General features: G+C 34.8%; 1 protein-coding gene across 6 annotated transcripts in view; it reads right to left on the bottom strand.

The window, feature by feature from the left end:
- Positions 1-21716, bottom strand: part of LOC148948301 (zwei Ig domain protein zig-8-like) — a 579089-nt gene that overhangs the window by 221197 nt on the left and 336176 nt on the right. For 5 of the 6 annotated variants that reach the window (XM_089093876.1, XM_089093877.1, XM_089093880.1 and 2 more), the window contains exon 5: positions 13692-13808. The exons of the other annotated variant lie outside the window; for it this stretch is intronic. In XM_089093876.1, the coding sequence (XP_088950002.1) occupies positions 13692-13808 (117 nt within the window). The remainder of the gene's footprint in view (positions 1-13691; positions 13809-21716) is intronic. 6 annotated transcript variants of the gene reach the window in all.

Here is a 21716-nt window from a genome sequence, read left to right as displayed (position 1 = left end):
TCTGTATACAAAGGGGAATGTCCCCTTCTCAACAATTTGCTCACTCAACAAAAGTTTTTAGTGCTTTGAAAAATCTTTCTTTTCCAATTGCAAATTTTCTTTAAAAGTCTGGACAAAAGCCAAATTTCAGTGAAGAGTAAGAAGCTAACGAGGAGACATCCCCCTTCATATAAAGAATAATCTGTTTAAATAGGTTTCAAATCTGTTCCTTGCTTTCAGTTGAAAAGCTCTATTTTTAATAAACTTCTCATTGTTTTCCAAATCATTCCCAGGCCTAAAAAGATGTAATTTGAGGTACCGGTCCCTTAAATCCCTGGTTAATTGCTTTTAAAAAATGTAACTCAATAATTGAACGTTGATTAGTACCGTCCTAAGTTTAAAGTTGCAATTTAAATTTGGATAAAATTTAAATATACTTAAAAATTTGTCGAATAATAGTAATTTTGGTAAAAAGCCCTTGTTAATATTACTACTATAGAATTACGGTTGGATGAAAAGGAGTATTATTGTTTGTATGGATAGAAATTCTGTGAGGCTTTTGATCTTCTTCATAACTGAAGCCATCATAACCTCTACCATGGGATTTTCTTATCGAAAAATACATTACATCCATTTGTTTAAATGCACAGAAGAACTTCATATAAATAGAAAAAGAAAATTATTACTGTTTAAAATTGCTAAAAACTAAGTTTCTAGCAGTATTTGCCATCCCAAAGAGATTTCATGGCGGGACTTTTGATGGCCCGCCTTGCCCTTTCCACCTATATCCTGGTAGATATGGGAATGTAACTTTGTAGCTGTATAAAGAAACAGTTTAGTTAATTCCTACTCCCCCTACCTCTTTCGACAGGTTATCTGAAGCCTCATGAAGAGTAAGCAGTTTGTCCATTAAAATGTACTTTTCTTTAATCTACCCTACCCCACCTAAACAATGACCTCCCCTCTCCCTCATTATAGCTACTACGCAATTACAGATCACCAGACGTAGCCTAATCTTATTACGAATAAAGCGAGTCAACTTGGTTGAATCCAGTACTGTCACCGTGGGGCATTACTTCTTTTGCAACAGGCCTAAAATATAGTTATTGACACATTTAAATCAATTAGCTTCTTGGGATTTTAAATTGATTGCAAATTCGTCCTCTTTGGGGTGAAGTCGTAGCTTGGTGCCTTAAATGCCAGAAAACTCGACTTTCCTCTGGCCCAATCTGTATGGTCACTTAAAAAATAGACTTAAATTTACGTTTGAATGAGCGCCCTTCCAATTATCTAGGACCTTCGGTTTGATAAAATCAACCCACGGGAAAAACAAAACGATCTAACATGCATCAACGATGTTCCTTCTGAAAAAAAAAAATGCGAAATTCCACATTTTGAAGATAGTACCTTGAAAGCTCCACGGTAGGGTTCTCTGATATGATGTATCTAATAACGGAATTTGCGATAAGATCGCTTGCATTTTTGGGGGTGTTTCCCCCTTTTTAAAAATCAGGTGAATTTTCTCAGATTTTTGGTTTTGGGTTGGTGACAATAAACTGAAAGAATTTTATATATTTAGAATCAGTATATAAAGCAATTTTCATGAGAATTATATTTTTAGTTTTGGTGAATATTGGCCCAAATTACTTTTTACTTCCAGTGTTTTATCACAGACTATATGATAAGGTTCTCTTGTGACGAATCACCCCCTGGAAAACAAAACAAACTAACATGCATCGACGATGTTTCTTCTGAAAAAAAAGCGACATTTTGCATTTTGAAGATTGGAGCTTGAAACCTCTACGGAAGGGTTCTCTGATATGATGTATCTAATAAAGGAATTTTCAGTAGGATCGCTTGCTTTTTTGGGGGTGGTTTCCCTTTTTTCAAAAATCAGGCAAATTTTCTCAGATTGTTGGTTTTGGGTTGGTAACAAATAATTTTATATACATAGAATCAGCATACAAAGCCGATACTTCCAGTGTAGCAATTTTCATAAGAATTCTATTTTTAGTTTTGGTGAATTTGGGCCCAAGTCACTTTTTTCTTCCAGTTTTTTTTATCACAAACTATTTTGTAAGATTCCCTTGGGACTAAAATTTCTTTGAACCTGTTTTAGCTGAATAGGACAATAAAAAGAAATATAGTCAATTTGACAACTGGATAGTTAAGTTTGAATATGTTGTTTATCTTTCGCTATTCTATTTTTAATATTTAAATATATAAGAGATTTAACTTCGAGGGGGAGGATTGTCCTGTTATTAAAGAGGTATATTTTATGTGGCCGCTATAAAATTAAAACGTGGTATCTATGCAGGCAGGATGATTTTAGAGTATCCCTACTCTTTCTAGTCACGGCACCAAGCTTGGCTATCTTACTTATTTCAAGAAAGGGATATGACGGAATGGGGTTATTATGAAACATACACCAAAAGATAGCCTAAAAAACCGTAATACCGAAAATAAAAACGGTACTTTAAAACAAGTTAGGGGGGAATATATCCAATTTGGATCTGATTTTCAGATTTCCCGAAAAGCGCTATCTAGCGAGCAAAAGTCGCGAACCCCGGTTTTAGACGTCATTTTCCGGTATCTTTTAGAAGAAAAAAGCAAGATTGGTGTTGGTTTGACTGCCGTGGTTTTAGTATCAAGATCGAATCAAGACAACAGAACTGGAGAAAGAAGTTCCTGGCGAAAGTTTTTGGTTAATTCAGTGGAGGTTGCATAGCATGTGATGTTATTTGTGAGTAAGGCCTTTTATGTATGTCACCACTTGGTCTCATTCGGTAATTTCTCTATTAACCAAAAAGTCTTGCGTGAAAGGGTATTCCTTTGAAGCTGATAGTAGAGTTCTCTATGTTTAAGGTCCACATTATGTGAGTTTGCGTTTGCTCTCTTGATCCATGTCCAAACCATATTGATTGGCAAACCAATAGCTGTACTTTTGGCACTTGCTTGCCAGGCATCACGACTGACACAAAGTTAGTCATGAATCTTAGCGGACAGAATTTTCCTATGCACTGCATGGATTGCATCAGTCAGGCCAAAATGAAATAAGTATGAAATAAACGGACCATGTGATTCATAGTTTAATCCTCTATCTGCAAACAATAATCATTTCACATAATTTAGAAAATTCTGGAATTTTCCGTTACCAGAATTTGAAAAGCCTGATTTTGTTTTAATTTTCGGTTTTCTCGGAATATGGGGTCTAAGCTGCCCCACCCACAACCCTTTAGCCTGTCCCCAAACACGGAATTAGATGTGTTCAAACGGATTTTTGGTCGCTATCGGCACTGACCAGGGCTCAGGCACCGATATGTTGCAGAAATAATTAAGTCATGAACTTGTTTCATATCCACCGGCACTGTTTAAGGTTACGCAAAGTGGAAGCACTGTCTTAAGAACTGGCAGTAAGTGTGCTTTATTAGAATTTCCGAAAGACTATCTTACCATTGAAAAGTGGCCAGCTGAAGTACTGAGTTTCCAAGAGGCAGCAAGTGTGGGAGTTGTTGTTGATTTTATGCCCTTTATAATAGGCCAACCTCCTAGGAGGGATAAAAGTTTAGTAGACTTTGCTAAAAGGACTTTTACAGATCTCCTTGGGAAACTTCCCAAACAAACAACCCAGATGCATGTTGTAGCAGACCGATATGATGGACTGTTTAAAGACATTGAGGGTTGTGAAGTTGTTTCTTTGAAGACAGTAGTGGTTACTATGAACGGCGTGGAAACAGGCCTGGAAAATCGTTTTGAATTTGACCGAATATGGTTCTTGACATCTGGGATTCTATCCTGCTTTATATCCTAAGTAAAGCAAAGCTTATAGAATACATGTTTGACCTTTGGACCGGTATTGACCGCAAAGGTACTTGCTTTTCCAGTGCGCCTATCAGGAGGATTTGCAGGTAGAACTGGAGTAGTTCAGCTGCTTCCAGGTAACCAGACTGTAAACTGCGAGAGATTTGCCAATGAACTGATCAGCATGCACGAAGAAGCGGATACCCGTGTCGCTCTTCTCATGGGTTTCTGTGCCAGGATGTGGTGCACGGATGTAATAGTGGAAGCAAATGACACAGACTTTGTGGTCATCTTGTTTCATGTCTTTTAAGACGATTGAAAAGCAAAGCCGTGCGACTCCTAATGTTTTGGTTCGCTTGCGGGACAAAGTCTTTTCGATAACTGAACTTGCAAATAGACTCCCATCGTATCTAGTGAATTCAATTGCGTTTTTTCATTGTTTCACCGATTCTGATACTGTGAGCTTCGTTTTCTCCAAAGAGAAGAAGACGATCCTTAGAGCAGCCGTGCCATGGTTACCTCGAATATCTGCTCTTACTGGGCAGATTTTGGAACAAATCAACCGAGTAGTTGAGCCAGAGGAAGATATTATGAAGCTATATTGCAAGATTTTGATTGCCTCATACAGAAAATCAGAGGAATTTTCGTGTTTGTATGACCTCCGTGATCACTTGTTGCCTCGCCGAAAAACGCTGAAGAGCCTGCCTCCAACCGACGACTCCTTTGCCTCACATGTGAAAAGGTGCATTTACCGGTGGTCCATTATGCTGCAAGCCCTTATTCCTCGCCTCTCGTACCTTTCTACGCTTGATTTTGGATAAGAGATGAAGGGCAGATGCATAATACCCATAAATCAACCCTTCCTGCTTGGCCATCCACTATTCAGAAAACTTTGCCATATTGCAAGTGTAAATCTTGTGGACAAAAATGTCCATATGCAGATAGAGGTTGCGATATTTTATGTTCTTGTTGTGGGAAGTGCTGCGAGGCCGAGGCTGATTCAGACAGGGAATAATTATGCGTGACTTGAAATGGAGGGATACTAGGAAAAAAACGTAATGAATTTGGGAATGTGAGTATTAAATAAATAGTGTTAATTCTGACTTTGTTTAGTTTGTTTACCTGCTTCATTGCTGCCATTGTTTCTAACTAATCGTTTTGGTTTGTTATGAAGACATTCTATGGCCTCTAGGTATTTCTATTTCGTAGTTGAGCGGAAAACTGCACCTCAAACTTTGTGGAAGATGTATTTTCTTGCATCAAACACCAAATATAATAAAATTTCAAGTTTCAGAGGGTTCCAACCCTCGCAAACAAGTGCCGTTGGTATTTTTCGAGTCAGCATGGTCGATTTAGGTGGGGGAGGGGTAGGCTAATTTTCGTACCTGCCCCATTCCGTCGTGGTATGTTTCAGATTTTCAACACCTGGCGCCCGGACTATTCTGTAAACTATTCTAAGGTGTAGGAAATTGCATAAAGACAAGTCTACATCTGTTATAATCTACGGAAGCGATAAATCTTTCTGTAATTTCGGTTTAGTTTGATTTTCTTTTAAGATTAAATGCATAATATTTAAATAGATTATTGGTTAAATAAATTGATCCCTTTGCCAGGAATCCTTGTCGTTTAAAATTTACTGTAGGCCTATTTTGTTTCATTTTGCATGCAACTTAATTGCTCTGTTTATTTGAGACTTTTTTCCTAAAAGTATTTAAAAATAAATTTATTCCTACGAAAAAATATCCTGAAATATATTCCCTGTCACCCAACCACCACTGCTATTTTTGCGTCCCCCCTGGAAAATTTTCTGCCGGCGCCCTTGAAAAGGGCTTCTTTTAAAACTCAAATTACAAGCGATAATTTCTATTTCATGGTTTAGAGCAGTGACTCCCAAACAATTTTGGACCAAAGTTGAGGCTCAGGTTTTTCAAAATTAAGGCTCCGAAGAATAGCCAGCCGAAGGGTGCACGTCATATCAATGGCCCACCAAAATATTGCCGTGGCCTTCTGGCAAGCCTGCCCCCCCACGTTGGAAACCAAGGATCTAGAGCTTATAGGGGGAAGGGGTAACTACCTCTCCTTGTAAATTTGGGCCAGGGGTCCCATTATGGAAAAAGGTAATTTGATGTTGCAAGTAAATACAGATATTCCAAGAAGAATGACTCAAATAAGCAAAATCTATTTTCCAGGTACTAATGCTCTTACTCCCCCAGGAGAAAATAACTGAAATGACATAAACTGAATGAGTAGGAAAAGTTTAAAAGAATGAATACATTTTATACCTTTCTGAAAGCAATATCAAAACAGGTTTAGTACGTATTTCATGAATGTTAGGTATGTCATAACGCAATTAGATCAGAGTCCTGCAAGAAATTTAGCCTGCATGGTTCAAATACCCCAGATAAATTTTTTCTGCTATTTCCTTTCCTTAGAGGCCGGTTCAGATGGAGGGACAGCCTTACCCAGTACTTCTCAATGATCGGTACTGATCTCCAAAAAGCAGTCACGCTTGCGCAGGACCGTTCGAAATGGAGGCAAAGAGTCTCATCTCTCTCTACGCTGGAACACCAGCAGGAGCCTTAAGTCAAGTAAGTCCATTTCCTATCCTTCCCTTTCCTTCCCCTCCGTAGCTTGAAATACAGAAAAATGTTATACCTATTTTGAATCAAAATCCCTCACGGATCATTCGGGTAATGGTCCTAAGCGATTAAATGTTAATCATTAAATTCTTTAAGATCGCAGCACGAATGTTCTAAACCGAAACACATTAATTACCAAAATAGTTACCAAAATAATTACCAAAATAGTAAATTACCAAAATAGTTTTGTTTGTCATTAAATTTTGTTTTTAAGGGTTTGTCATGCATTTGATTATAAATCTAAGGCTAATGCTATAATTCACAAGTTGAATATCATTAGGCACCTTCTTCTGCACGACTACTTCCACTGGGACTGCTTCTGCCATGTTCCTACAACTAATTAGAATCAAATTTTATCATTAATTAAACGCATTAGCTTACGGCATTGCTGTTAAGACACCAGAAATATGTCAATTAGAAATGAACAAAAATTAAATATATAGAAAGCTTAGTTTTCCCGTGAAAAATAAAGAGTGCAATTAATGCTAAAAATGAGAGAAAAATAGTTTTTAGAAAATGTCTATCGTAAAACGGTCAGAAATAATTATCAACGACGGGTTGATTCCACTATTTTTTTTTACCTATTTAGAATTTCATAAAAAGGCTCAATTTGGTTTTTTATTCTTTTTACTCGCTTAAAAGACTAAAACGGTATGGTTATTTTCTTTTCCTTTCTTAGATACACTTAAGCAACTGATTGGTAAAATAAAATCATGAGAAAATTAAGTCAAAGCAATTAAAAAACACACTTCTTAACCCGGAAGTATACTACCATAATATCTCTTTTTCTCTCTGGTAGAAGTCTCTCTGTGGAAAAGAACTAGTACTGCTTATTCTGAGATGTTCTATTATTTACTAGGAGATAGGTTCTAGACAGCAAAAATATTCTTGAGTTGCTTAGCAGTAGCTGAAGCCAACTTTACTGTTGGCAACCAACTTAAACTATGAGCTGCAAGTTTTCCCTATGTCATTTAATCAATTTTAGAATATAGTTTCCATTTAAAGTAAAGCATAGCATATATTAAATACGTAACCTAACCTAGCCTAGGTACCTTGCCCCCTCCCTAAACCCCAAAAACAATCGTTTAAATATTGTAACGCATTGAGAAACCACGGCTTTGCAATGATTTATCTATAGCGGTCTCTTGCAAATAGCCCGTTTGACGGGTTTCGTGACTGGTTTCCTTGATACAATTTATATCAGTGGGCCCGCATAATGCACCAGTACCAACCAATGAAAAACCCTAATTAACAGATGAATAAAATTAAATAAAAGCCAAAATTAGAAGAATTAAAACCAAATGCCTAACCTGGTTTCTTCTTTATAAATATGGCAAGCCAATGTGGTTTATGAAATTATTAGTTTTGAGCAATACGTTCTGTTTCAGGCAAAATACTGGAAACGGAAATGAGAGATTCTTTTCATGTTTCTTAGCATATAACTATCAAACATTTCTTGGTAACGAACTGTAAGTAAGGAGCGACTCGACCCAATAGTTACAGAAACTCTCAAAAAAGAGTTTTGATAACAATTATTACATCAGAATAATAGAGTTTTTTATACTGTTTTATTATATATAAAACTCATTAGGTCTGATCAAGCATATACACAAGATACTTTTGACCCCCCCCCTAAAATTTTGAGATTAATAAAATTTCCTCTATAAATATTGATTTCTATTGTGTTTCATGTAATTTGTCTTTTCGATTTTTACCCCACCCTCCACATTCAAATATTAGCACTTTCAAATACATTTATGTAAGCGTGTCTGGTATAAATAAAAGTTCTTTAAAAGTCGAATGTTTTGCAAAACTTGACTTAAAAAAATGTCACTACGCCCCTGATAAAGCGAAGAACATTGTCAGCAAAATTAAAAGAGAAAATGCGATAGCTGAAACCTCAGATGTATATGCAGAAAGTTTTTAGAATTATATATTTACATATTTTAGGAATTTGTTTGGTAAGCCTAACTTAATTGGGGAGTTTTAGTTACTAGAACCTATGAAAATTATCTTCTTTGCCAAGAGATCTTTGGGCTTGGGCCCCCTCCTCAAAGCTCAGGTAGACAACTTGTTTTCACTTTTTAATTGTTTGTGGTTTAGTTTGTAAGTCACGAATTTTAAAAGACACTGGGCTCTATTCTTGAGACTAGCCCATTTTTACGTTTCATTATTTTTTATTTTATTGTTGTAATTATATGCCCTTCCCTGTATACAGCGAGAGTTTATTTGCATGATCCATATAATTTTGTTTTTAATGAAAGAAACATACCAACTTAAATTAAATTAAAGGTTGTAAACTAATCTATGCCACTTATGTTTGCATTAAGTATACGAATTTGTACATCTAATTCATCGGTTCTTTCTCATATCCATTTGCTTTTGCTATGTTTTAATCTAAATTTATTTCTTTTTAATTTACTACTGTCGACATTAATTGAAAACATATTTCTAGGATTTTAATGGTATTTAAATATTTTGAAGCTAATATATTCGATATCTATTCATGAATATTTTTTCAAGGATTTACATGAAGAAGGATTCCCAAGGAATAATTAATGGGTGCTTCTCCTTCTCTATGCTATATGAATTTTTTTTTTACATATTTTCCTTTACTTCTAACGGTTTCTATGCTTTATGATTATGGTTTCCTTGCCCTAAGAGGGCTGGGGATATGGACTACTTGGGTCCTCCGTGGTTTTTTCCCCATGAATTTTATCTCGTAGCATAATCCGATTTTTAGAAAATAATTTCTATGATCTTCTTGTTTAAGTAATCTTTCCTCGAGTCATATTATCAGGAAGTTTTAGAAAGGGAATCCAACTTCATCCCAAAGAGACTCCTGTTTGCAATATCCTGATTTCGATTACATTTTTTTATAGAATTTTCAATTCAGGAGATTTTTAGAAAAATTTAATGGTGTTTTAATAGCAATAAATCTGTATGCAACCAACTTGAACTATGAGCTGCTAGTTTTCCTTATGTCTTTTAATCAATTTTAGAATCTAGTTTCCAATTAAAGTGAGAAACATAAAAAAAGGGAGCCTGACTTTTTCCTCATATTTTCTGCGGAATAGTTTGGTGAATATCCATCCATGGTTACTTATAAACTATTGTAGATATCTTCTTGAAAATCGTTCTCCAGAAATTTCAGTTCGAGTCTGAAAATCAGAAATATTTATAAAAAAAAGATTCAGAAACTTTTTTTTATATATTATTGCTTTAACGTTTAATTCCCAGCACAAAATAAGTAGCGAAGCCAGAGGATAGACTTTTTGGGCGCTCTAATCCCTTCTCCTATACCCAGATTGTAAGTAAATACGCACTTTCTAATGATTTAGTCACTTTTTGGAAAACGATAATTAAACATTTTACCAATATCAGTTGGAACTTCATGAAATTATGATTCTGATACCACATTTAAGGACACATCAATTTCTTACTGATTAGAAAGAAATTCTAAATTTTACATAATACAGTAAAATCAAACAGTTCGTGGTAACGAACTGTAAGTAAGGAGCGACCCGGCTCAATAGTAACCGAAACTCTAAAAAACGCAATTTTGATACCAGAAGATATATCAAAAGAATTGGATTTCTATGCTGATTTCAAATATATAAGTCTCATCAAGTTTAGTCTTACCCATCAAAAGTTACGAGCCAGAAAAAATTTGCCTTATTTTCGGAAAAAGGAGAAACACCTCCTAAGAGTCATAGTATCTTAATGAAAATCAAACCATCAGATTCAGCGTAACAGAAAATCCTAATGTAGATGTTTCAAGCTCCTATCTGTAAAATGTGGATTTTTTTTATTATTTTTTGCCAGAAGAAAAATTACGGATGCGTGGTTATTTGTTTGATTTTCGTTTTTTTTTCCCAGGGGTGATCGTATCGATCCAGTACTCCTAGAATATCATGAGAAGGCTCATTTCGAACGGAAATTAAAAGTTCTAGTGCCCTTTTTAAGTGACCAACAAAATTGGAGGGCAACATGGCCCCCTCCCACGCCCATTTTTTTGTCGAAGTCACCCAATCAAAGTTTTGGGATAGCCATTTTGTTCAACATAGTCGAAAATCTAATAAATATGTCTTTAAGGTTGACTTAATCCTCCATAGTTTTCGGGGGAGGGGCTGCAAGTTATGAACTTTGCTCATTGTCAAATAATTCGTGGTAACGATCTGTAAGTAAAGAGCGACCCGGCTCAATAATAACCGAAACTCTAAAAAACAGAATTTTGATACCAATAGAAGCATCAAAAGAATTGGATCTTTATGCTTATTTCAAATAGATAAGTTTCATCAAGGTTAGTCCTACCTATCGAAAGTTACACGCCAGAGAAAATTTGCCCAATGTTTGAAAAAAGGGGGAAACACCCCTTAAATGTCATAGAACCTTAATGAAAATCCCATCGTCAGATTCAGCGTATCAGAGAACCCGACTTTAGAGGTTTCAAGCTCCTATCTGCAAAAATGGGGAATTTTGTATCTTTTACCAGAAGAATGATTACGGTTGCGTTTTTTGTTTGTTTTTTTTTTTTTTTTTTTTCTTTCTTTTCCCAGGGGTGATCGTATCGACCCAGTGGTCTTACGATATTGCGGGAGGGCTCATTCGAACGGAAATTAAAAGATCTAGTGCCCTTTTTAAGTGACCAAAAAAATGGAGGGCAACTAGGCCCCCTCCCACGCTAATTTTTTCCCCAAAGTCACCCGATCAAAATTTTGAGAGAGCCATTTTGTTCAAAAAGGTCGAAAAATATAATAACTATGCCTTTGAGGATGACATAATCCCCCACAGTCTACAGGGGAAGGGCTGCAATTTATGAACTTTGCTCAATGTTTACATATAGTATTGGTTACTGGGAAGCATACAGACGTTTTCAGGGGAAATTTTTGCTGGTAGTGCAGGGGGGGGGGGTCGGGGGTTGCGTGGTAGGATCTTTCCACGGAGGAAGTTTTCGTGGGGGAAGAAACATTGTTATGAAGGGGGAGCCCGATTTCCCAGCATTATTAAAAAAGAACAATCAGAAATTAAATAAAAAAAATGAGTTTTTCAACTGAAAGTAAGGAGCAACATCAAAACTTAATACGAACAGAAATTATTACGTATATGATTGGGCTCGCCTCCTAGTTAATACCTCGCTCTTTAAGCAAAAGATTTTTTAGTACTTTCATAAGAGCTATTTATTCTAATTAATGGCCTTTGTGATTAAGGAGTCATTCTTAAAGGATGGGAACAAAATTTGAACTTTAGAGTAAAAAGCGAGGTATTGACTAGGGGGCGAACCCCCTAATATACGTATTGAAAATATATGAATATAGAAATTCGTTAGAGAAGTTAATTCGTATGTTACGTATATTTATTACTAATAAAAATGTTCGTAAATAAAATTAAAGAACTTTCGAGAAAGCCATTTAACCAAAAACAAGTAAAATTAATATGCAAATTTCGTTTTAATTATTCATGTACGGTGAGCCAAAATCAAAACCTGCATTAATTCAAAAATGTTCAGAAATTAAATAAAAAAAACAATTATGTTTAGCTGAAAGTAAGGAGCAACATCAAAACTTTCTTCTGGTCAGCGGGGGGGGGGGGGGTCAGAGGAGGGGATTACGTGGGAGGATCTTTCCATAGAGGATGTTTTCTTGGAGGAAGGGACATTTCTGTGAAAGGGGCACCGGATTTCCCAGCATTATTTAAAAAACGATCAGAAATTAAATAAAAAACAAATTTTGTTCACCTGAAAGTAAGGAGCAACATTAAAACTTAAAACTAACAGTTATGTATATGAAAGGGTTTGCCCCCCTAGTCAATAGCTCGTACTTTACGATAATGTTTTTTTTTAGTACTTTCAAAAGAGCTATCTATTCTAATTAAACGGCCTTTGTGATTCAGCGGTTTGTTATTCGAACAAAATTCGAACTTTAGCGTAAAGAGTGAGGTATTGACTAGGGGGCAAACCCCCTCATGTAAGTGTTAATTTCTGTTCGTTTTAAGTTTTAATTTTGCTCCTTACTTTCAGTTGAAAAAACTTGTTTTTTTATTTAGTAAACAGCAAGTTCAATTTCAACATTTCAAGAGATGAAATAAGTAATTTACAAGCATTGTAATCAGAGCCAGATTTGACGTTGAATCATCACTAGAGCAAACTTTTTTTGGCGCCTTACAAAATAATTTTGTTTCCTTGAAGTTGATAGCTAGTTGAAACTATCGTTGGTGTTAAACTGATTGAAATGATCCAAAAAAAGCTTCAATGTGAAAAAATTCTGAAATTTAATCATTAATTATTTCCTAGATTAATATTATTGTAAATACAGTCCGGATTAATATGCGTCCTTCATTCTGGATAAGATAGGTTTGTCTTAACAACTAACATAACAATTTCTTCAAATTATCTGTATCGCTATTCTAGCATGCAATTAGAACTACCTGGGATAGATGGGAAGTTTGTTAGTGATTGAGAGTCGCCAGTTTTAATTGTTTTTAGCATGTTTTGCCTTTTGTTTATTTACTTACATAATTTTGTTTTTATTTAAGATAAAATAAATATGTTTAAAATTTTTCTACCAGTCAGTTTAAAAGTCTGAAAACAATGAAAAATTTAGAGTTCAGTTTCATTTTTTTACTGTTGGATCTATTGATATATTTTAATTTTTTTGCAAAAAACATGGTATTATTTCAGAACCTCAGATTCTTCCCTCTATTTCTTTTGTGATTTTACTTTAAAACTAAGTTTTCTTTCAAAAATAAAATCTCGTAAAGTAGGTTTTATAAAAAAGTTAGTTCCTCAAGAATCGAATTTCCACCAATAAATCTCTATTGAAAAAAGGGAAAGAGTAAACACTCTAAATATAGGATGTGATCTTAAGCGGTCTAATTATATTCTGGCTTTAATCTGTATTTTATAACATTTCCTAAACTGAATCCCATTACTACAAAAATGTTCGTTCTTTTGTTAATAAGAAGACCAGCTTGGATATTTGCCACCTCCTCCATGAAGACCAAAATTGCAACCAATGTCAGAGATGTCTTTTTTACCCTCAGTCAAAAGGAAATTTGCAGCCATCTTCCTCTGCCAGAAATCTCATGAGGTCATCCATGAGTTTATCTTTTTTTACTTAATTGCGGTTTTTTTGGGGTTTTTTCTTAGTATCCCCTAACTTTTTAGATCTTGACATTAGTCTTATAAATTCATTTTTGTTTAGTAAATTCGATGTAGTTTACTTAATCTGGCAACCCTGTTTCTACGAGCCAAAACACTGCACACATACGCACTTCTTTCTCCATTGGATTTTCTCTTAGGCACCCATTCCCCAAGGTCGTTTGCCCAACCACTGTCGGAAACTGGCATTTGTCCAGGATTTAACGAGTAGAGTGATCGAGTTGACGGCTCTGGCAAAAAGTGTAGAAAAGATAAATGGTCTTTGATTTAAGCTATTCTTTGTCCTAGAGATTGAACTTGGCTGCCTACGAAAGAGTGGTGTTGTGTTCGAGTGCATCATTAGCATAATAAATTCATAAGAGATGAAATATTTTCAATTTGGAACACCACTTTCTTGTCATCATTCAAAAGCTTGTTGAAGTTGAAACATACTTTTATGCTTTGAATCGCATGCGTTTTCTAAGAGATGTCAATTTTTTTTATTTTTGCGCCAAGAACACCAACATCTCTTGTAAGAAGCCCTTTAAAGAGATCATTATTGCCATCATTCAGGCTCTAATTAGTGCACAATTCCAAGTTCGAATATTTTAGCCTATACTTTTCAAACTTTATAGAAATTAATTTCTATAAAGAGACGTTATTCAAAAATATTTAAGAAGAGTTTAGCCATATCGATCTTAAGTTCTTGGAATTAAAAGCGGATAAGAACTCGAAAGCTTAAGAGAGTAAGGACCTCAAACATTTGAAATAAGTATCATGTGATTCAAATGCAAAGTCACCAAAAAGTTATTTAGAAACACACTACCTTTAGATTTAAATGAATTAAAAATATAAAAATGGTCACAAATATTAATTTAGACACAAACGTAAAAAAAACAATTTTTATATACAAACACTAATATGTGTCCGAATATTTAGGATTTACATCGGGAAGCCTTTATCAAGGGGAAACACTGCAAATTAAAAATTAAACAAATTAATGCATTTCAAACAAATTAAACAAATTAAATTAAACAAATTGGTGCATACTAGGAAACACTATAAAAAGATGAGAAAAAGATACAAATGCTAAACAAAGAAAAAGGAAAAACTAAAGGAAGCGACATATAATCTATAACTGTTCTTTTTAAAAACAAAATCAAATTTTCTTGTTAAAGAAAAGAATTCCGACGTTATTGCAGGCAATCCATCTTTCCTGCCGAGTGTCGACTCAATTTCGCCAATCCTTTCATAGTAATAATAACGATGTTCATAATTCAGATCTAATAATATGAATGCATATATTTGAAAAATCGTCTACAACTCGTCCAAAGGGAAAAAAACAAAAGAAAATTCGAATAAAAAAGCGAAGCACAACAAACAAAACAAGAACTATTTAGAATTTAGCTATTAAAGCCATTCAAGTGCGATTAATAGACTTTACTCTTTTGCTTTACTTTAGTAAATTCACTTCTTTCGCACTAACCTGATAAGGTAATGAATACAACCTAATTAAATTGTAATTGCTTGCTCTTAATGGTACCTAAATTAGGAGGTTGAGGTTCCTGAAGAATATTATTCTTATACCTGTTTTATTCTGATTAATGAGTAGGTGCTAGAACAACAAACCGTAAAGATTATGGGAAAGGGATACAGAAACAAAATTTTAGCAGACCACCTCCTGTTTGAACTTGCTTGGAAGAAACTGAACCTCCGCAGGCAAAACTAGTTTTCTTCTCGATATCCTGCACAATCAGCGCCCGTGCAAGTAATAAAGAACTCAATTTATACATTTTTGATAATTTAAAATCAATTGTCCATCTCATGTTTTCTTTTGATGGTTATTTGGCACAGTTTCTGGCAAAAATGTCATCTTGCGCCACAAAATGGCTTAAAACATCACACTGTTTTGTCACAATCCTTTTGGCTGCTTAATGAGGCTATAAAACTGGCATTGTCCTTTATATAGAGACTTATCCTGATATTCTAGGACCGCTGGTTCGATGCGATCGCCCCTGAGGATAAACAAACAAAAAAAGAAATGAAATGAACACGAAAAAACGATAACCCCTTTCGAATAAAAAAACAACAAAATTTCGTATTTTGTTGATATGGGTCGAAGGCTTTGCGATAGTTTTCTGATGTGCTGAATTTGTTAGTGTAATTTCCATTAAATAGCACATCCTTTTGTGTGTTTATCCCTCTTTATTCGTATTGTTGCAAATTTTCGATATCTTGTAACTTTTGTTGGATAACTTCAGCTTTAATCATAATATATTTTATAAATCTGGAATCAACATAAAAAGTAAATTGTTTTAATGTGTATTATAGTATCAAAACTTCTTTTTTCTGGTTATATTAGCATAAGTCGCTCGTTTCTTACAGCTTGTTTCCACGAACTGTATAATATGTTGTATAATACCGTAAAAGTTAATAGTTCCGTTTAAACATCTAAAAAAACAACAACAAACAAGGCCTTGGTAACATTTGCCCCCCCCCCCTCTTTGGAAGTTTCCAGAAGATGCTCCTGATACCCTCTCCCCTTCAGCCCATATTTACTGTCTCCATCCAAGTACAGCGAGAATAGAGATTAGGTTTATACCTCTGCCTCCTCAGACCCTCTTCTACATTTATCTGGAGGCTCGTGAACAGTAAGAGAATTTGGGCATAAAAATGCAATTTTAGAGACATCATGCGCATAACCCCACCTACACAAAGACTCCTCGGCCCGCTTCCATAATAGCTGATGTGCAATTATATATGACCGTTTTTATTTTTATCAAACATCAATTGAATCAACTTTGTTGAATGAATCTTTAAAATAAATGTTTATATTAACCATTTCAAACAGTTCGTAATAACGAACTATACGTAAGTATTGAGCCTTATTGAGCAATACGGCTCAATAGTAACCGAAATTCTAAGTTTTCAAAACATGGTTTTGATAAGAATAGATAGGCTTACATCAAAGAATCGAATTTTGACGAGGATCCTTCCATGGAGGAATTTTTCGTGGGGAAAGGGAATTTTCTATGGAGGGGGAGCCGGATTTCCCAGGATCATATAAGAAACGATCAGAGATTAAACGAAAAAAAGTTTTTTCAACCGAAAGTAAGGAGCAATATTAAAACTTAAAACGAACAGAAATTATTACGTAAATGGGGGGATTGTCCCCTCCTCAATACTTCGCTCTTTACGCTAAAGTTTTTTGTACCTTTAAAAAAAGCTTAACATTCTGATTAAATGGCCCTTGTGTTTCAAGATACATTCTAAGATAATTGGCACAACACGTAGAACTTCTGCGTAAAGAGCGAGGTATTGAGGAGGGGGCTATCTCCCTCATGTACGTAATAATTTCTGTTCGTTTTAAGTTTTAATTTTGCTCCGTGTTTTCAGTTGAAAAAAATGACTTTTTTTAACTTAATATTTCGTATGGACTTCGTGACTCCTTAGGAGCAAATGCACCACCGCGCTTCGTTACTGTCTTCGTAGCTGTTACATCAACTGGCTCTTTTTGCGCCGATAAGTGTATGAATGTTATCTTTTATCCTACAGAGATAACATTTTTTTTTCTGAAATAAGATGGAGGTTATGATCCCATAGCACCTATACTTAGGTTCAATTCAAGTGACTTGATACTAGGAATTAATTTATGCCTCCCGAACTTTCCCCTCGGACCTTATCTGAAGGCTCGTGGAGGGTTAGAAAATTTGTGTATATACATACACTTTTTAAAGCATGAGGCACATCTCCCACTTCCCTCCACCTAACAATCATTCAGCTACCCTCCTTAATGGTCGTCAAATACGTCACATTTTATTTTAGTGCTAGAAAAACCAACAGATTTTGATCCACCAAAATGAGAAACATTAAGATGAAAAGAATAAATATCAAAGGAAAATTCGAATATTGAATGATGTATGAGGCTGAAATATAAAATACTAGAAGATATAATTTCTTTTTAAAGTAAAAACACACATGCACACACAAGTATCAGCAGAATAAACCAGACCCATTGATAAGAGTACATGTCAATGCTTTGTGCTTAATATAATTTGGGCCTTGAAGCTAAAAAATTCTAATTAAAAAGAGATAAGTCTAAGATAAATTGCAAAGATTGAAAAAAGACCATTTTCTTGAGATTGCCAAATTTTTCCAATATACTTTTGTTTTTATCCAACAACTGCTCAATCTCTTTCGTCGTATAATCCACAGAGGACTTGACTTGACATACTTGACTTAATTATTCTGCCAACTTGGCGCCAACATCAAGAGAGCAGACACCATCCTTCTCCAGTAAACCTGATCTTAAGCCGCCGTGGGTGCATCTTCAGGTCTCATTCTTGCCTTGTTTAGGAAATGGTGTATATTATCGGACAATCTTATTTTTGGACGACCACGTCACCCATCAGCCACGGTGTTGAAATCATAGACGATGTGAAACAGGGTTTCTTCTGACATTCAAAGGAGGTGCCCGTACCATCTCAGTATACGCTGCGCAACTTGTTGGGAGAATGGAATCTGAATCGTACGGGACAGGAGGTTGGCGTTTCTGATAAGATTACACAAGCAATGTCCCTCTATTTTTAGCAGTCCTTTGATTTGGATTGCATACAGCTTTCTCAGACCCACAATAAAACTTTCAGAGAACTCAAAGTGGAACTTGTGGATGATTTATAGTAAAATCTAAGTATTTTTTATACCCAAAATATGAATTTATGCATTGAACAGCTGCTTATACATTTTTTTATAAAACTTTGACGTACATTAAAAGCCACAAAGATTCTACAGTAAACTTAAAGAGTACCTGAGCTAATACCTAGAAATTCTTTGGACCCTATAGAGGGAATTAAGTCTTGAATAGCTGACTACCAATTTTTTGATAAATCCTGAAAACCTTACAGTAGAAACTGCAGAAGATCCTAATTGAAAGATTATAGAAATGACCCAGAAATCCTTTAGACCATACAGAAGGAACTATGTCTTGAGTCTATGCGTATCTATTCTATCATAATGTCTGCAAAAGGCCCACATAAAATTGGCAAATGACCTATGGTAAAAGAAACAGAAAAACTACAGCAAAACACAGAGGTTCTTCAGACCCTACAGAGATAATATGTCTAAGACATTTAATACATAAAAATGTCCTCATATGTCTAAGAATTTCGTCGTAAAACCTTTAGAGGACCTATAATAAAACCTACCGTAGCCCTGTAGTAAAATCTACAGTAAAATGTAGAGATTCTTAAATAAAAACGAATGCCACACTGCCTTTCCATCCTACAAACAATAAAGAGGACAATCCAATGAGGAAATTTTAAAGACGCAAGCAAGTTGAGGTAAAATACGACGAAGATCATGCAGTCCTAGGAAAACTGTTTAATTATTTTTATTCTAAAATTCACTGTCTTTAAAAATTCCTCATAGCAATCAATATTTGTGGAAATTAGAATTAGACTACAAAAGAAATTATATCTTGGACATGTGTCCAAATATTTCGTCGTAAAATCTGCATACGACCTATACAACAATGTAGAGTAGCCCTATAGTAAAATCCACAGCAAAACGTAGAAATTCTAAGAAAATGGTGAAGACAACACTACCTTTCAATCATAAAAATAATAAAGGGGATAGAGCAATAAGGAAATCTTAAAGACTGATTTTTAAAAGAAGACTAACTGAATATTTCGGTCATATGTCAGCCAATAATATTTTGGCAATATTTCGGCCAATATTTTAGCCGTATTTCTAATAGTTATCCTCAGTGAAATAAAAAGCGGATTTTAAATCAATTCAACTAAAAATAAGAACAAGACTAAAAAAGTCCTAACTTCATAACGTTAAGTAAGTTCAGCTAAAAGTGACGAATACCACGCGCTTAGGATGAACTATCTAATTAATTTTCTTCTAAAATCGAACATCTTCAAACATTCTCTCATCGCACCTTCTTATCTATTGTTTGTAGGGATTCTTTAGAACCTACAAACGTAATAATGTTTTGGACAGCTGTCTATATTTTTGGTCGTTAAATCTGTAGAGAATCTATACTTAACTTACAGAAGCCCTACAGTAAAACCTGCAGCAGAACGTAAAGATTCGTAACTGATGATGACGACCACTATCATATAATATACTAGTCATATAATATACTATATCATATAATATACTATATCATATATAGTATATTATATATATATGATATACTATATATCATTTACTATATCATATACTATATACTATATAATACACTATATCACATAATATCATATAATATACTATAATCATATACTAGAATATTTTACGATTCCTGTAAAACCTACAGAGGACCCATTTTAAATCTATGAAGTATTTGCAATCAAACTCACTGAGGGCTTACAGAGGTAATTCTGTCTTCAACAGCTGTTTACCTGATTTTTTCTAAAGTCTAAAGAGAACACAGGGTAAAAGTTATTAAGTATCTAAAGCAAAACCTGGAGAATGTTGACAGTAAAATCTAGTCAATCTTAAGACCCTAAATGGGGAATTAAATTTGGAAAAAAAAAATGTTGAGTAGAAGAGAGTTCAGATTTTTCAAAAGACAAGAAATTTCAAAGAACTTACGATTCTCATTAAAAGCCTAGGATGAATGAAAATATTGAATACTTTTTTTTTCAAACAGTTCGTGGTAACGAACTGCAAGTAAGGAGCGACCCGGCTCAATAGTAACCGAGACTCGAAAAAACGGAATCTTGATACCAACAGATATATCAAAAGAATCAAATTTTAATGCTAATTTCAAATATATAAGTTTCATCAAGTTTAGTCTTATCCATTAAAAGTTACGTGCTTGAGAAAATTTGGCTGATTTTAGAAAAAAGGGGGAAAGACCCCCTAAAAGCTATAGAACCTTAATCAAAATTACAAGATCATATTCAGCGTATCAGAACCCTACTGTAGAGGTTTCATGCAACTATTTACAAAAATGTGGAATTTTGCATTTTTTGCCAGAAGAAAGATCACGGATGCGTGTTTGTTTGTTTTTTGCTTTTTTTTTCCCAGGGGTGATCGTATCGACCCAGTGGTCCTAGAATATCGTGGGAAGGCTCATCGTAACGGAAATTAAAAGTTCTAGTACCCTTCTTAAGTTACCAAAAAAAATGAAGGGCAACTAGGCCCCCTCCCACGCTCATTTTTTTCCCAAAGTCACCCGATCAAAATTTTGAGATAGCCATTTTGTTCAGCATGGTTGAAAATATGATTACTATGTCTTTTAGGATGACTTAATCCCTCGAAGTCCCTGGGGAGAGGGCTGAAAGTTATGAACTTTACCCAATGTTAATATATAGTATTCGTTATTGGGAAGTATACAGATGTTTTCAGGGGGGATTTTTTCTGGTAGGTGGGGGTAGGTCGGGGGTTATGTGGGAGGATCTTTAGATGAAGAAAGTATTCATGGGGGAAGGGAAATTGCTATGAAGGGGGTGAAGGGTTTCCCAGCATTATTAAAGTAAGGAGTTTTCAACTGAAAGTAAGGAGCAACATCAAAACTTAAAACGAGCAGAAAATATTACGTATGTGATTGGGTTCACCCCCTCGTCAATACCTTGCTCTTTAAGCCAATGATTTTTCAGTACTTTCATAATAACTATTTATTCTAATTAGCGGCCTTTTTGATTAAGGGGTCATTTTAAAGAATTGGAACAAAACCCGAACTTTAGCGGAAAGAGCTAAGTATTGACTGGGGAGCGAACCCCCTAATATACGTATTAAAAATCTATGAATATAGAAGTTCGTTACGTAAGTTAATTCGTAAGTTACGTATATTTATTACTAATAAAAAACATTCGTAAATAAAATTAAACAAGTTTTGAGAAAGCCATTTAACCAAATAAAAGTAAAATTAGTAGTCAACTTTTGTTTTAGTTATTTATGTAGGGTGAGCCAATATCAAAACCTACATTAATTCAAAAACTGTTAAAAATTAAACATAGAAAAACAGGTTTATTTTAACTGAAAGTAAGGAGTAACGTGAAAACTTAAAACCAACAGAAATTATTCCGTATATGAAAGGGGCTGTCCCCTCCTCAACGCCTCGCTCTTTACGCTAAAGTTTGACTTTCTCACAATTCTATTATTTTCTTAAACAGTAAAAAACTTTAGTGCAAAGAGCGAGGCGTTGA

This window comes from Artemia sp. Qi Xiang Cuo, chromosome 9 (assembly GCF_049724085.1).
Source record: "Artemia sp. Qi Xiang Cuo chromosome 9, ASM4972408v1, whole genome shotgun sequence".
In the NCBI taxonomy this organism is placed as follows: Eukaryota; Metazoa; Arthropoda; class Branchiopoda; order Anostraca; family Artemiidae; genus Artemia; species Artemia sp. Qi Xiang Cuo.
This window is presented reverse-complemented; position numbering and strand designations above follow the sequence as displayed.